The 18271-nt window shown below is 36.4% G+C and overlaps 1 protein-coding gene across 5 annotated transcripts in view; it reads left to right on the forward strand.

Moving 5' to 3' along the window:
- The window catches only part of LOC109112094 (glutamate receptor ionotropic, kainate 5-like), a 79764-nt gene that overhangs the window by 43034 nt on the left and 18459 nt on the right, over positions 1-18271 (forward strand). For all 5 annotated transcript variants that reach the window (XM_042776215.1, XM_042776213.1, XM_042776214.1 and 2 more), the window contains 12 exons: positions 775-939; positions 3917-4014; positions 4545-4710; positions 6696-6874; positions 7281-7334; positions 10519-10680; positions 11323-11475; positions 12889-12993; positions 13375-13482; positions 14992-15195; positions 17370-17483; positions 18093-18202. In XM_042776215.1, coding sequence (XP_042632149.1) covers positions 775-939; positions 3917-4014; positions 4545-4710; positions 6696-6874; positions 7281-7334; positions 10519-10680; positions 11323-11475; positions 12889-12993; positions 13375-13482; positions 14992-15195; positions 17370-17483; positions 18093-18202 — 1618 coding nt within the window. The remainder of the gene's footprint in view (positions 1-774; positions 940-3916; positions 4015-4544; positions 4711-6695; positions 6875-7280; positions 7335-10518; positions 10681-11322; positions 11476-12888; positions 12994-13374; positions 13483-14991; positions 15196-17369; positions 17484-18092; positions 18203-18271) is intronic.

Here is an 18271-nt window from a genome sequence, read left to right on the forward strand (position 1 = left end):
TGCAACTGTGGCACTAACTTAGTCCACTTTCTAACCATTAAGAGGTCTAATTCTGCCTCAGTTTTTCCAGCTTTATCTACAGAGGCTATTTGAAAAATAAAACACTTTTTATTTTTTTAGGTTGCCTTGGTCTCCTGATAACCCGAATGTTTTTCTTGTAATGAAGGCAGCAACGTGAAGCCCACATTAAAAGTGTCTATGAAGCTTGTTCTTGATTGAATTTTTAAACGCATCTTCTGAAGTACTGACCTACAGGCTTAATCTTTTTCAACCAAACACCTGTTATGCAGAACAGAGAGCGAGAGGTGATAATCACACAGATAAGTATGTTAGGATCGTTTTACTACAATTTGTTTTTTTTTTTTCAAAAATAAGATTAATCCACTTTGAATCCGTTTAGGGCAGAGTTGAGGCAAAACTAGACAATATTATCAGATTCAAGCAGGAGCCTTTTTCAAAGTGTATTGTACTTGGCTGTAGCTTCCCAGCATGTGACTGATTGCTTCAAGCATCAGCCTGTTCGTCTTGATTATTGCGAACAATAAAGCGTCAATTAATCTCTGGCAAGCCTCCAAACGAAATGCACTCAATAGCACAATCTAATAAGATACCATCACAACATGCAACATTCTTTGCAAACTTGTTTCTGTTCAGTCACGATGTATAACTCCATCTTTTTGCAATAACAAACGCAACTTCATTCATCAGCATCAGAAAACTCGATTAAATTCCAGAGCAGAATCAAAACACAGAGCTTTTTCTATTCCTCTTCAGCTGCTATTTTAGATGATCAGTCAGCGTGTGGACGTGGAGAGCGGTTGGCATTGGCTCTGGCCCGAGAGAACATCAACAGTGTGATGGAGGGCCCATCACGAGCCCGTGTGGAGGTCGACATCTTTGAGCTGCAGAGAGACTCTCAATATGAGACCACAGACACAAGTGAGTCCAAAAAACAGATTACTTACACACACTGGTAATCGCATCAAATGGCATTCACAAATTTATATAAAGAAATTCATATAAAGTACTTTGAAAGAAACTTTAACAACTTGAATGAAAGTCCAGCAAGAACAAATTGTAGGTTGGGACAGGATTTAATTGGAGTTTGATTGGCAAATGTGTGGATGCTTTTTGAATGGAAAGTCAAGGCTGAGGGTCAAATTGGGATGATTTCTTTTTGTATTATTATTGAATCTATTTTTATTTGCTATATTTATATATATTATATTATACAGGTGCATCTCAATAAATTAGAATGTCATGGAAAAGTTCATTTATTTCAGTAATTCAAATTGTGAAACTTGTGTATTAAATAAATTCAATACACACAGACTAAAGTAGTTTAAGTCTTTGGTTCTTTTAATTGTGATGATTTTGGCTCACATTTAACAAAAACCCACCAATTCACTATCTAAAACAAATTAGAATACTTCATAAGACCAATAAAAAAAAAAAAATTTTTATTAAAATCGTGGCCTTCTGGAAAGTATGTTCATTTACTGTACATGTACTCAATACTTTGGTAGGGGCTCCTTTTGCTTTAATTACTGCCTCAATTCGGCGTGGCATGGAGGTGATCAGTTTGTGGCACTGCTGAGGTGGTATGGAAGCTCCAGGTTTCTTTGACAGTGGCCTTCAAGCTCACCATCTGCATGTTTTGGTATCTTTTTTTCTCATTTTCCTCTTGTTTTACCTCAAAGATTCTCTCTGGGGTTCAGGTCTGGTGAGTTTTTGCTGGCCAGTCAAGCTCCACCAACACCATGGTCAGTGACTTTGGTTTTCAAAAAAACTTTTGGGTGCTTTTGGCAGTGTGGGCAGGTGACAAATCAGCAGATGTAAAATGAAATCAGCATCTTTAAAGAAGCATTGTGGTCGCCCTTTCAGTAAAGAAAGCATCCAAAGTGCTCCAAAGTTTCTTGGTAAACGGGGGCAGTGACTTTGGACAAAAAAAAAAAAAAAAAATATGGAGTTGAAACCAGCAGATGACCAACACCACAGTTTCTCAAACCGCTTATGTCATTTCGCTGCGGAAGAGACACAGTTTCTCAAGCGCTTTCCATGAGCGCGATTCCCCCTGCCTCCCACCAACACAGTTTTGCGTAGGGCCCCCAGAAGTCTAGGATCGGCACTGGTTGAAAGTCAAGTTTGGATGATTTCTTTTTCTAATGCATTGTTATGGTTTGTCTGAATACTCGATTCTGATTGGCTGGCTGGGTGGCATACATCAAAACAGTTTAATGCACAGGTAGTTCCAAGTCAGTTTATTCACTGTTCTATATTAATGCCCTGCTTTCATTGACGCACACACACACACCACACACATCACTCGCACAGAGACAGACAGAGAAAGAAATCAAAGATTGCACTGCGTACAAACAGAAACATTCAGGAGCACAGAAACTTCTTGTCAGCGCTGCCCCGCGGCTTTTATTAATAAAATAGCTTACATAGTGGATCTCTACATTATATTAATCAGCAAAGAGGGAGTAAAATCACTGTTTTTGCAGGAACTAAACTCACAGCTTCATTGTTTGTAGACAGAGAAACGCAGACACAGGTACTTAACACACATGCATCTGTCACATGTCACCTCTCTCTCTCTCTTTCTCTCTCTCTCTCTCTCTCTCTCTCTCTCTCTCTCTCTCTTTCTCTCTCTCTCTCAGTCAATCGATGACAAGCTGTAACTGTGAAAATAACTGTCATTTTTACCCTTCTGTTCAAATATTGTGCTGCAAACATCATTAACAGCTTTAACTTGTCTGTAACGCAAATGACCATGGGTATAAGCAGGATTGCTGCAAACATCATTAACAGCTTTAACTTGTCAATGCTGGCAAATGGGTAAGATGGATAGGATAATGTATATAGTGTAGTGTATACTTGTATTATATTTAATATATGTTTGTTAACTGGAAGTAAATTAAATATTGGCAAGATTTAATGCTGAATTATCTACAAAGGCAGTCTAAAACAATGGCTTCGTTTTTTCTTTTAACATTATTTTATTATTGTCATTTTAATTTTTACTTTCCAATTATTTGACAAATTATTTCTTTTTCAAATGTATATTTAATTAATATAATAATTATTATTAATTAATAGTTATTATATGACATTATATTATGCTGTTATTGTGATCAAATTTAAATGAACTATTGGCAAGATTAAATCCTGGATTACCTTTAGCAGTATTAAAAACAATGCTTTTATTTTTTTCTTTAATATTTTTAAGACATTCGTCTGTTGATTAACATTATTTTCATTGGAGAAAGTTATTACATTTTTTTTTTTCTTTAGAATAACATGTACAGCTGAAGTGTGCACAATAAAACCAATAACACAGGTAAAGAAAGAAAAAAATAGTCAGCTCAATTTTTAATTCAAGTTTGTTTTATCCATTGGACTGAAATGGACTGATAACACACTCTCACAGCATGTGAATGTAACAGGATAAAAGATTTTCATATGATTCAAAATGAGTTGCATACTCATGTCACACATGCACAGTGCCCTGAACATTTCAATGCAACACAGTTCAAAAGCAAATGAGAAAAAAAAATCTTTTCATCTAAATATACACCGTGTGCTCTCTCTCCCCCTCATTCTTGTGTAGAATTAGAGCAGCAGTCTCCTATAGGCAGAGCATAAATCTGTGTTGTGCTTATTGATGTAATTAATCAAAAAGAGCTTTGCATTGACTCCTAATTTGATATATCATCTAGAAACAGGACACAGAACTGGACAGCGTCCAAGATGTTGGCTTTTTCTCTGCCCACTGCGATGTCTGTCTCTCTCTACTCTGTCCATTTCTCATTCAGTCACTGTCTTGCTCTATCACCCTGCTCTCTATCTCTCTCTATCTCATGGTACCTCTATTTATCTGTCTCTTTCTAATGACACATCTTTACCCTCTCAGTGTGTCAGATCCTGCCAAAGGGAGTGGTGTCTGTCATTGGTCCTGCCTCTAGTCCTGCTTCTGGATCCACCGTCAGTCATATATGTGGGGAAAAAGAGGTGAGAATGAAAGGAAGTGCATTTGCGTATGTGTCTGTGAAAGCATTTCTTGAAATGATAAATTTACACTGCTCCTCAGCCACAAGCCATTATTTCCTGCGTGCCTTTCCTTTGCTGCTTGAAAAGCATCTCCCCCTCTGACCTAATTTCCCATATTTTCTCTCTCTTCTCCTTCCTCATGGTTAGAGATAGAATGATATATCAGCCAGGATGATTAATTGGCCGATATCTGGCCGTTTTGGTGCCCACTCAGGCAATTAACAATTTAATATTGTGTAAAATGAATGTGCATTTAATTTCTGTCATTTTGTGCACACCTAATTTGTTATTAAATTGTATTATATTTATACACATGCACTTTTAATACCAAATTTTCAACATACTGTAATTTAAACCTGGAAATTACTAAATAAAAAATAAAACAATGCAACCAAGATTGAAAACCGCTGCTTTAGCTATTGGCATCAGCCATTGAAAACCCCATGTTGGTCAATCCTACAATCTATTCTTCTATTGTCTGTTCCTCGCAGATCCCTCACATCAAGATTGGTCCAGAGGAAACTCCACGCTTGCCATATCTGCGCTTTGCCTCAGTGACGCTGTATCCTAGCAACGAGGACTTAAGCTTGGCAATTGTTGCCATCCTGCGCTCTTTCAGTTATCCGACGGCCAGCTTGATTTGTGCCAAAGCAGAGTGTAAGTCTGCAGGGAAATGTTCATGACAATGAACTGGCCATTCTTTCATTCTGCTGTTATAGATCACACAGTTCACTGTTCACAGCACCCTTTATAATTCATTTCAGAGTAGCCGATTCTCACTGCAATTCATTTTATCTTTAACATAAGTGCATTATCCTTAGCCTCTGTGCCTATTATATGATGTTATTAACATCGGTGCCACTGCTTCAGCAAATTACATATTTTTATAAGATTAAACCTTTTATTAGCTTTATACATGTGGATGAATTTTTCTGCATTATGATGATAAAAATGAATGATTTGCAACATTTTCTATTCATCTAAAAAAAAAGGTATATAAAGAATAAAAGTAGAATAAAGGTCAACATAAAACCAGTAGTTTGGGATTTGACCAAATGTAACCATGTTTAAATGTTAATATAGTCATGGTTGAAGGGATTGGAAACACTTGAGTACTTTATTTCTTAATTAAAAAGCACATCTGGCTTTCAGGTGATGTCAGATGAATGTGATTGCAAATACTGCAAAAGTATGTGTTTGAGGAGAAAAGTGCTATTCAGATTCCCGCTGATCTGAGAGACATCACATTGAGGATTGTGTCAACATGCAGACAAACATGAAGAAATATTAATTGTATTTGTTGCACTTTGGGGACTCCGCTTAATGAGAAGTAGTTAGTGCACTAGAGTGAAACATATGTGAGCGGTTACGATTCTGACTGCAAGTTGATCTCTTGTGACTTGCTGATGCGAGCAGCTATCGCTTGATTGGTATGGTCTGGGTAAAGGTGCTTTGGTATGCACTGCTGTTTGCATATCTGCACTTATATACAGTACACTTATACTTAAGCGAGTATTTGTCTGTTTAAGATGCAGGTGGTTGTTTGTGCAGAGTAGATGTGTTTGAGGTCTCTGCATGCATTAGCATGCATGGATGTGCTCATCTACACGTTAGTTCCTTACCGATGTGGATGTACGAAAGAGCATGGATACCACTACACAGAGTTTTTTTTATTTTTATTTATTTATTTTTTTTGAGAAAGCACTCTTTCATCACTTTACCCTGCTGTTATCGTTAGCCGTGCATCTTGTTGACTGCAGTCCAAAATCAATGGAGTCACCATATGGATTTTGCGGTGGCTTAGAGCACAAATTTATGTACATACAGAATTAACTTTATTGGCTCTCAAAGTCACTTAATTTGATAATCACTGACTTTAATACAGAGGAGCAGGGTGGAAAGAAAGGTAAGGTTTGCTGCAACTGACAGTTTATAAAAGTTGTTAAAAAGTTTTAAATGGTTAAATGACATTTATTTTAATCACAATATGAAATATTTATGCTGAATGCCCATTCTGATATGCAGTCTTTGTAAAAGAATTCTAATAATATTTATGAGAGTTTTACTCATTTTTCACAAACGCCCAGGAATATATGTTGACAATAGGGCTGCACGATTATGACAAAAATCATAATTGTCGATTATTCCCTTGAAATTGTAATTGCGATTATTACAATTATCACAATTTACATTGAATGATGTTTATACCATTGCTTGATGTGACTGCATGCCGTATTTTATATGAAATAAGCTGAAAACACTAACTTAAAAAAACTTTTAGTGCTTTTCTATAGTATTAAGCCTCAAATGTCAACTATACATTGGATTGGTTTCTTATTTAAATTATAAAAAAGTAAAAATATGAACAGTATTAAAATGTTATTCTCAAATTAAAATTAAAATAATGGGAAGAACCCCTAAGATTACATGTAGAAAGAAAGAAACTCATCGTAAGCACGCAGAATAACATAAGTGTACTTTGAAAGATTAATTGCCGCTTTGAACGATTACGTAATTGTGGCATCCATAATTGTAATCGCGATTAGAAATTTGATTAATTGTGCAGCCCTAGTTGACAATGTTTTTAAAATGTTTGCACAAATGAGTCATATAATGATTTGTGATTTTATGCTACATCTCAGGCCTGCTGCGATTGGAGGAGCTTGTGCGTCACTTCCTTATATCCCGGGATACACTCTCAGTCAGAATGCTTGATGAAAATTTGGACCCCACCCCTCTGCTGAAGGAAATCCGTGATGACAAAGTTGCGACTATTATCATTGATGCCAATGCATCAGTGTCAATACTAATATTAAAGAAGGTATGTGTGCTAATATAGGGGTCCAAAAGTCAGAGGTCACTAACAAAAAATTTTTTTTTCTGAATTAATATTTTTTCTTCCAGTTTTTTTTAATTTTTTTTTACACAGTTTGATGAGTTTAAGTGAAAGAAAATCTTAGACATTTACAGTATATATCATATGTACTTTTAATTTAATGTGTAATAATTATTATTTTGTCATAACTTTTATCATTGATTTACTTTTTTCAAGATACTTAAATTTAATTTAAATGGGATTTTAAATACCTGATTTGTTTTTTCTTTTATATTCAACACAATTGAAAAACAGATCTGACATGACTCAGCTGTGCTAATGTACAATAGTTTGACTTATGATCAGATTTCTGATATACAACACATCTCTTGCTGTTTCTCCCTCTCTCTAGGCCTCAGAATTAGGCATGATGTCAGCCTTCTACAAGTACATCCTCACCACAATGGTAAACAACCTTCTTTCACTTTGACCAATGACACACTACCCTTTCTCCCCTTAACACACTTTCATCCAGTAACAGCGACTGCAGGCCTGGCCACTGACCAGCTCATCACAGATGCACAGCGCATGCATGCCGTTTATCATCATCATCGTGGATGAGGTGGATTATGTCATTGTTTTGAAGTCGCATATACTTCTGTTGTGAGCTCAGGATTATTAATACGACTGTTACAAGTTAAAGTGAAGTAGGCTAAAGCATTTGACCTTGAGAGGCAAACTGAATCATGGAACATAATATTTGAGACCGTCCAAGCATATTGGTATCAGTAAATGGCAAATATTTCATATTTAAAACATTTAGACATTACAGATGTTTAACTTGCATTTTTTCTTTATTTTTCTTTCTGGATTTGGGAGGGAGCCAGAGCTCACTCTGTAGTAAGGCAGCAATTTAGCTGAGAGTGTGTCAATGAAAAAAAACTCTAAAGATACATGAATAAGAGTATGAAAGAAGATGAGCTGAATTACATTTTATTGTGAATGTTTCATTTAGTATTGCACCAATTTTAAGTATCATTATGGCATCAAAAAAATGTCTATGTACATTTCTTTATAAAGTGTAATAAAATGAAATTCCGTCTTTTTCTTAAAACCACTCATCTGATCTTTCAAATTCAAGCTTAGTATTTTATTAATATGACTTTGGCAAGCTTTTTCCTAGGAACAGGGACTAATGCAGACAACCTCCAGGCAATACTGCAAATGTATACTAGATTCTTCGGTGGCTGTTGAGTGACGGCTTTCAGTAGCAGTCTCTAAAATTAAGTCTGCGTCTTGAATAAGGTCATCTTCTTGTCAGTTTCTACATTGTCAGCAATCTAATTGAGAGCAGACGGAAGATGAAAGATACTTGCCATTATCAAGCCCTTCAAAGGCAGTAATGTTATCTGTCATACCTCCATTCATAAACTCCACGACAAGCATCCTCAGGAGGAACCAAAAGGCCTACAGCTGCTGAAGGGGTCAATGACAGAACAAGGACATACAGCTTCGCTTGAAATGCACCTGAACTCCAGAAGGTCGTAAAGTGTTGGGAATCTTCTTGGGGATCAATATACAGTATGTAGACATATTGGGAAATACAGTAGGTGGAGTTGGAACCTCCTTCAGCTGCCATATAGATGATAAATAATCTAAAAGCTGCTATGCTCGGGCATCAAGTGATGGATTACCAATAGCTTTCCTACACTACTATAGAAAAGGTCTTTGTCGACTTTACCACTGACAAACTCACTGCCTACTGTACCTCTTGAGATTATCCACTTGCCAGTAAATAACAAAGCACAAGAGCTGATTGATTTGGTAAACAAGATGAAAGGCTTGATACTCTAGGACAACTAAAATAATGCCTTTTCTCAATAATTTGAGCCAGTTTTTAATGTTTTCCTTGAACGTTCCCAGTGGGCACCACTTACGTTGAGTGGAATTCTAGCTGGGTTGAATATTGCCTTCAGTAAATTACTGTTTATTTATGGATGAGGGTTTTCCCAATCCTGTAGGGAGCAGAAGTATTTGCAAAAAAAAATAAATAAATAACTGGCAGGCAAATGTAGCTATTAAAAAAAAAAAAAAAACATAGACCTTTTCAGAATCATGAAATGTAGATATTGCTTTTGAGTTAACACACATTAATAAAATCACTAAACGTGTAATATAGATTTATACTGTAGTAAGTACTGTAAAAATGTTTTTATTATGTTAAATGTCACTTGCATCCATTTCTGTCATTTCTACCCAGATTTTCAGAGATTTCAAATCAGTTCATTAGTATTTAAATGGGTAATTAAAGTTTATTAGTAATTAAAGTGGTTGAAAAATTTGTTTGATTTTTGCTTAAAATGAAACCTGTTTAAGTTTGCAGTCTCAGAGGGTTGAAGTCACACTACATCATAAGACAAATCTCTGGAAAAATGCAGTGATGGCATTGCAAATAAGTCAAATATATATTTACATTTTACTTTTAAGAGTTCTTACGACTTAAGCTTTACTGTGTTGCAGTGTTAATAGTCTAAAACCACAAGTTATTAATATTCAATGATTCTGTTCTCATAGTTTCACCAGTAGCCTACATAAATCATCAATAAATGTAATATGAACTATATTCTCTCCAATAGGAAAACTATTACAGCACTTTTACTATATTAATAATACTTTCAAATAATATACACAGCGAGTTTTTATTCATATGAAGGTCAGATTTAAATATTTATAGCGTTAAAGCAGTGTTGACAAGGTGTTAAAGAATATTTTAGTAAACTCACACTAACATGGTGATAAAACAGCGGCCACACTGGGCTGCCTTGCAGTAGGCTACTTGTTATGTTTGACAAGAAATGACTGTTTATACTAAATATCGTGAGAAAACCCTGAGTATTTTATACTTTAACAACTGTTAAACACTGACCTGTATCGCGGCACCGCTGTAAGTAAATGAACATCGTGCCTGTTTTCGGCGAAGGACCAGCACAGACATGTGTAATGTGTAGCAGCACCACTGATAGCGACCTAAAAAGTGTTCATTTAACACACTACCAAGAATTTGCGCTTTTGTAGATGTTAATTAAAGGGTTAATTAAACTATTTCTTAATGCCAAAACCACAGCATTGTATGTCCACAGTATTTTTATTTTTTATTTTTTGGTAACTCTCTCTCTCTCTCTCTCTCTCTCTCTCTCTCTCTTTTTTTTTTTTATGATTTTTTTCTTTTTCTCAGGTTTTTATTTTTGGTTTTAAATATTACAAAGAAAAAAAGAAGAAATAACCTTTGTTAAACTTTATTTTAGGTCAAACCAAAATGGCAGTCTACATTAGCAGGAAACAGAATTGTTTATGACAGTAAAACAAAAAACAAAAAATGTTGAATTGTGGTTTAAGGGGCTTATAAACGCAAGAATAAAACACATATTCATTTTTTATTCACATATGGAAAAAAAGTGCTGTACTGAAAAAGATGTGTTGCTTTTTGTTGAAGAATTTAAGTAAATTGATGTGAGGTTTGTAACGTGGAATGTAATGTAGTAATTTTTATATTTGGTATTCTTTACATTTGATGTTTTGTATGAAATAAAGGTGTTATGATCTCTCTCTTTCTCTCTCTCTCTCTCTCTCTCTGTCTCTCTCTCTCTCAGGATTTCCCTCTGTTGAGGTTGGATGATGTGGTAGATGATCAGTCAAATATCGTTGGCTTCTCCATGTTGAACAGCAGTCATCCTTTCTACCTAGAGTTCATTAGGAGTCTAAACCTGTCATGGAGGGAAGGTTGTGAGCTCAGCCCCTACCCTGGTCCAGCGGTGAGCTTACAATGATATACTTTTATACAAAATAACATATGAGAAACATTGCAACTCCCAAATATATTAATCAGGCGCAATTCAACCTTAGGACACAAGTCCTTTACATACAAGCTGTTGTGTTACTTTAAGTGTGAGAGGTTATGAGTTTGTTAACATTTTTAAATCAAGCAATTAAAACTTCATCTGTCAGGAGATGTATATGAGTAACGCTTATGTATTTAGTTACGTTTGCATCTAAAAATGCTTTTCAATTTTCAAGAGCCTCCATAATTTCAGTAATTTGATTGACATTCCATTGCATTATTAAAACCAGATTTTGCTGAGATTTGCTTAGATGGGGAAAAACTGCGAACTGTAAACCATAGTAACTACTAAACCTATGGAATAATCTGCCAGAAGTTTTTTTCAAATGTGTCCAAATAGGATGTGAGCCACACAACGCAATTTAGGAACCTCTGTCAGGAATATATTTGCTGTAGGGCTGTAACAGACGTGAAGTCTCCTTCTCCCCCTAATGACCTCATTTGCTGTCTTTCTCAATTCTGCGTTCCTTTATTCTCTTTTTCTTCTTCTTTCTTTCTGTCTTCGCCTCGGCGTATCTCTCGTCCTGCTTCTTTCATGCTCTCTCTCCACCTACAGTTGTCATCTGCGCTGATGTTTGATGCAGTGCATGTGGTGGTCGGAGCAGTGCGAGAACTGAACCGCAGTCAGGAGATCGGAGTGAAGCCTCTGAGTTGCACGTCTTCACTCATCTGGCAGCACGGCACAAGTCTAATGAACTACCTGCGCATGGTACGTGTCACCATGGCTACCCCGTTGGCAGCTATTTTCTGACTTCTGCGTTTGATGACTTTAATGTTTAGTCTATATGGCTTTTGTTACTGTGTGTAATTTTGATGCTTGTGTCGTCTCTGATGAGCTGTAGAAGCCTAATCATCAGTGTCCTTGTTTTAATCTGTTTTTATGTTGATGTGATTCCACGTGCCGCTGCTTATTGGCTTTTATGGACTCTTTTAAAGTCAACATGAAATTGAAATTGATCTTATTTACTTTCTCAACATTAGTTCCCGGTCTCGTTGCGCACAGTTCATCAGTGCATGTTATATATATATAAAAAAAATATATATTTAATCTTTGCATCGGCCCCTTGGGGTCAATAAACAAGATGCAGAGAGTTTATGAAAGTTGATTTTCAATCTAAACCTTGGCTAATGCATTATTGTGCATTAAGTGTCACTGAGCATCATTTAACATCATCAAGAAACATTTAGCACAGTTCAGCAATGTGAATCTACACAGAAAAACAGCAATAACAACAGCAAATGAACCAACTAAAAAAAAAAAAAAAAATATATATATATATTCTAATAAAATTATTATAATAAAATTCAAATTATATTAGAAACTTGCTGAATTGAATTGCTGCTACAACCACAAAATATATTTTTATTTATATAACAAATAAATGTTAACTTTTAAAACAAATGCGTTTTTTAATGGGTCTTAATGGGCCACCCTTGTCACAGAGCCCAGGTCAATGTTCTTAGTTGCCCTGTCCATCAACAGCCCTGATGATGACCAATGCAGTATGACTTTTATGTCCTCTGTGATGATTAAACCCAGCCACAGTAATTTTACAGCTGACATTAGTTTCAGAGCAATTATTAACCGTGCCCTTAACACCAGATGTGCATTATTTATTGCAACCTGTCTGAAGGTCTGCTTGTATTTTATTATTTTAATGCAGCTATTATACACTGTGAGATCCTTGATGGTGTTTGTGTTGTCTAGTCACAAGTGCACTCTTTCGTTCATTGTGTCCCTCCATCTGTTTTGCAGTTTGTCCATCACTCCATCATTTCAGCACTCCGTTTGGCACCATCCCCACACCTCCTCTCGTCCACCGTTCTCAGTTTGTCTCCATAACTCCAAGTGTTTACCTCCCTTGCCAATAATAATGAAAACAGTCATTATTATTGCGAATTCATTTGGTGACGCCGGTGGAGCAGAAGTGACACTTCACCTTAACTTTCTTAATCATCTCAGAGTTTTCCTCTCACTTGTCCTCTGGCTGTCTCTCTCTTTTTCTCCACCTGCACCATAATTTCTACCTTAATATTGTAGGTCAAAATTAATTCTATTTGTCATTCTTGTTTGTTGCCCTTGGTTTAAATCCCCCCCCCTCCTCTCTCTTTTTCATTTTAGATAGAGTATGATGGCTTAACAGGCCGCGTGGAGTTTAACAGCAAAGGCCAGAGGACCAATTATACTCTACGTATTCTAGAAAAATTCAAGTGGGGTCACAAAGAGGTAACACGCGCGCACACACACATAAACTCATTCTCATGGACACTAACTCCGGATTTTATCCAGAATCACGGAGAGGTTGTGAGGTCTAATGAATGGGTGGTAGCTGAAGTAATCACCACTTCACTCCTCTCTTATTGATCATAGTATTGATCCCTCACTTCATGCTCTTTTATCTCTCCTTCATCCCCTCGTCTTATTCGCTCAACTTGTTTATTCCTGCCGGTTTCCCCCCTGCAAGATCAAACATGTTTTTAAATGGGTTGCAAATGATTTTATATGATTTAGTTCTTTCAGCGCAGATTTGTTCATGAAAGTAGTCCTAACTGTGCTTAGTCTTTGTTATTAGAATAAAGGTTTTTTTTTTTTACTTCACATGTGCAGATCGGTGTCTGGTACTCCAATAACACGTTGGCTATGAACTCCACGTCTTTAGACCTCAACGCGTCTGAGACTTTAGCTAACAAGACACTCATCGTCACCACGATACTGGTAAGAACTTAGTCAGATATGACTCCATGGGCCTTGTGGGTTTGGCAGTACATGGCAGGAGCATTTCAGACCACAGATAATCATGAATTATAGGGGTTTTACAGATTTGGCACTTTCATATTCAAGTCTTGAGCATTAACAGGCAAAATCTTTTTAGAGCACCTCTCTAAACCCAATTGTGCATTAAATGTTGTCTTAAATGTTATTATGAACACTATAGATGTTTGTAAAAGTAATGCATTATTTAAAGCAGGGAGGATATGAGATAATTAAAAAGCCTTGCTTGTATACACAGAGCATATACAGTGTAATAATGTTGTTTCTTGGGTTTATGATTGTAAGAGCTTACTAGATTCCAACTTGAAAATCTCAAAACATAAATTAAAGGTATGAAAATTATGCCATAATTTACTCACCCTCACGTTGTTCCAAACCTCTATGAGTTTCTTTCTTCAGTTCAACACAAAAAGAATGTTGGTAACCAAACAGTTGCTTGTAGCCATTGACTTCCATACCATCAACATTTTTGTTACCAACATGTATCAAAATACCTTCTTTTGAGTTCAACAGAAAAAAAAAAAATGCATACAGATTTGAAACAAGTGGAGGGTGAGTGAATGATGAAATTGTTAAATTTTGAGTGAAATAGTTCCCTTTAAGACTAGATTCATTCATGCCATCACAAGGTAGTTGTTTAAGCAAACCTACATTGTTCTGTCGAATGCATTATTAAAGTCATGTTAAAATCAACATCAAATCAAAATTTATTTTATTTCCTTTCTTAATGCTCTTTCTTAGTCTTATTGTGGAAAATTCCTTAGTGCACATTTTTCTAGCTCAGGCTATTGGACGATATTAACCAAGGTGATGTTAATAAACATTGTTTTTAGCAATAATTTCTATACCAGCTTTCAGTCTCATTCCATTCTGGTATATAACGCCTACATCTATAGCACAGAGAACTGCATTGCATTTTTTACTCATGTAATGTACTGTTTCACTCTGAAATATGTCAAATTATGAAAGTAAAGTGGAATGTAAATTAAAAACAACATATGATGTTGATTTCTATTCAAGCTTCGTTGATAGCATTAAGATCCACATTCACTGCGTCATTATTCATTCCACTATCATACAATGTTGCTTTCAGGCAACAAACACATTTAAGCAATTCACATGGCATACCAAGTCATCCCTTCATTATTAACCGTCTTATTTGCATCATGTGCTTGCAAAATGAAGAAAACAGGTTTGCTATCCAGAGGCGAAATCTTACTATAGAAGATATAATACATTCAAACCAGGAAGCTGCAGCCAAAAAGGAACTTTCTTTCACATGTCAAGGCCAGGTTTCATTGGATTTTACTGCCATTTCATAGTTTAACACCAATCAAAATGCCACTTAAACTGCATGGCTATTGACTTTCATTGAGTTTATGGCGCTTCACTGTATTGAAATTGAGAATGGCATATTAGAGCGTTAAATGTTACCTTCGTCCTGTTTTATAGGAAGATCCATACGTGAAGCGCAAGGCAAACTACCAGGACTTTCAGGGTAACGATCAGTACGAGGGATTCTGTGTGGATATGCTGCGAGAGATGGCAGACATTCTGAAGTTTTCCTTCCGGATCAAGCTGGTGGATGACGGGCTGTATGGAGCTCCAGAACCTAATGGGTCATGGACTGGCATGGTGGGGGAACTCATCAACAGGGTATGCATGCCTGCTCGCACGTCTGCAATTAAGCTCTGAGTACACATTATGTAGAAATGGAGACACTTTCCAGCCACACTGACTCTCAATGAAACTCTTGGGCTTTATTTGCTTTTATTTCCATTGAAAATGCATGTAAATTTCTTTTATATGTTCATATGTTTGTATGCAGCTAGCTGGATTTCCACACTGGACCTTCGCCAGCTGGTGTTTCCATTAGAGTAACGATTAGTGATATTAGCGCTATTCACACTAATGCTAAAAATAATGGCGGCAGTAATGTCATTCTATTAACCCCAGTGTGGGCAGGTCTCAGCAAAGCCCTTTTAAAAAATACGCCAACACACACACATACTAATCAGTTCCTTCTGTGTCTAGTTATTCTGTAGCACTATACCATTACAGCTGTTACCGCCAATGTATAGTTGGCACTTGCTGACGTACTGTGTGTGCAAACCAAACGTCTTTCTCCATGGATACGCACTTGAGCTTTTGCTTGACACCAGCGTTTGACGGTTTACAAAGCTATCTCTCAGTAATCAATTAAGCAGATTGAGAGATATGTCATTTTCAGTAGTTCAGATTTACAAAAGTAGATATTAGCTTCTGATAAAAGCAGTTCATTACATTAAAGTTATTTGGACACAAAATGAAAATTTGCTGACAATTTACTCATCCTCAGGCCATCCATGATACAAATGAGTTTGTTTCTTCATCAGAACAGATTTGGAGAAATTTAGCATTGTATCATTTGTTCATCAATGGATCCTCTGCAGTGAATGGGTGGCGTCAGTTCATCTACTGTCACACTACTGAAAAATGCAGTTTAGTTAGTAGCCTCACTACTTTTAATTAGTTACTCTAACACTGTTGCCCCGTCCTCCTCGAGGAAGGAAAGAAAAAGGGTTAAATTATGCCACAGTGTTTTTTTTTATTCATTATTGTTCTTTTCCTTCCTCTGGTACTTTCACTCTAGTGCTTTTTATTCTGTCCCCCTTCATTTTTCATGTGTATCCCTCGTTCCCTTCATCTCTCAAGGACACAATATTCCCTGTGTCCTCGCTGGAAGCCTGTCTTTACCATCTCTCTGTTCTTAACCATTCCTCATCGCCCCTTCTGTATCTGTTTCTTCTCTCAAGGACCGTCGCTTTATTTCTCCCCTTCGCTCTTTCCGTTTTCATAGGGCTGTATTGTACTCTTTAGCCCTGTTTTTCTATCTCTCTCCTTCACCGTAATAAATAAATCTCTTTCCCTTTACCCAAGGACTCTCATATCGAATTCTTCCATCAACCCAGGCTTCTTCCAGTGCACTTACATCCTTTTATTATCTGTCCATTCATCCATCCAGCTGTCCAGCCTTGACTTCCACTTTTCAATTCTTTGCCCGTCTCTTTGCTCTTTCTCCTTGCGCTAAATATCCTTTTTCTTTTCTCTGCCACTCCTTGTCTTCATCAGTGAAGCTCTGATAATGTCAAATGCTTTTCTTCTCGAGTGCTCCTTGAAACCAAGGTCAATGTTTAGCGTGGGAACACACGTGGAGCACAAACAACATGAAACCAAATCACAGACCTTTTTCCAGTTGAGCATTTTACAACTGGCACAGCGGTATGCTAATGAGCGCTTAGCAGCATCACTAAATTATCACCACAACAGAGAGGGTTGGTAGTTAGTATCTGTCAGTAAAACAGTAAATTCAGTAAAAATCAGTGTGGTATGAACCCTGAAGCGTACTGTGGGTGTACAGGAAATCCATCAGGTTTATTTCAGGTCATTTCTATAATACTTTTTAATGTGCATTTAGTCTTTAAAAAGTTTCAGCGACTGGAAGTCGCTCAATTTAATTGGTTTCAAATTATAGAGGAGGTACATGTACGCCTGAATTTACACAGCAAGACCTCAGCCATTTCTTCAAAGCTTTTTGTATAAGCTAATCTATGAATAGAGCACTTAATTTTATGTTAAATAAATCAAATTCAGAATAGGCTTTTGTGTCTTTTGCTGTAGTTCTTTGCAAATGTAATTTCTGCAATACAGTAGTATTGTTTTTAATGTTTTGCGTGATGCTGCATCCAAACGGGTGTCAGTATAATCAGAAACTGCTGTTGTATCGGACAGCAAAATAACTGAGTGCACTATATCAAACTAGTTATGCTATTTTTCTCTGATTGTTACAGAAAGCAGATCTGGCAGTGGCTGGATTTACCATCACATCGGAGAGGGAGAAGGTCATCGATTTCTCCAAACCTTTCATGAACCTTGGCATTAGTATCCTGTACCGCGTGCACATAGTAAGACACATTTGTAATATACTGAATTGAAACTATACTATATTGGTTTTTAAATATTGGAAATGATTTAATTCAGCTAATAGCTCAGACGGCAAAGTTCCACTTAATAAAAGTAAAAGAAATGTTTAAACGCTTAATATATTATCCTTGGATATATAGTATTCACAAGCTGTCAAGAACATTTATAATAATAATTACAATTATTATTATTAATTTTTATTATTAAAATATATTTTCTCTTAGGGAGGAATTTTCATAAGATTTTGTTTGGTTGAATTATTATTTAACATTTCTTGCATGAAAATCTTGCATTCCTGTAGCTCAAACAGTAAACCATGATGCGAGTATAACAGCATCAGTTCCCTGAGAAGGTGCTTGTAAGGAGCTTCGGATAAAAGCACTTGCCTTATGCATAATGCATAAATGAATACATGAAAAATAATGTTTTGTTTGTATCAATACCAAACTTTTGCCTCTTCATATGAAAGCATGCACTAAGCAGAACAACAACAAACAGCAATTGTATCAGGAAAACTTTCAAATGTTGGAGAGTCTCTGTCTGTAGGAGTGGTAAAAGCATTGTTTGAATTGTTTATCTGCTTTCTACAGGGCAGGAAGCCAGGTTATTTCTCCTTCTTGGATCCCTTTTCACCAGCTGTCTGGCTATTCATGCTTTTAGCCTATCTGGCCGTTAGCTGTGTGCTCTTCCTGGCTGCCAGGTACCACACTGTCACTCAATACACACAGATCTATTTTGAATATCATTATATTCACAGAACAGTGTTCTT

The sequence above is a fragment of the Cyprinus carpio genome, chromosome A19 (assembly GCF_018340385.1).
Source record: "Cyprinus carpio isolate SPL01 chromosome A19, ASM1834038v1, whole genome shotgun sequence".
Lineage (NCBI taxonomy): Eukaryota > Metazoa > Chordata > Actinopteri > Cypriniformes > Cyprinidae > Cyprinus > Cyprinus carpio.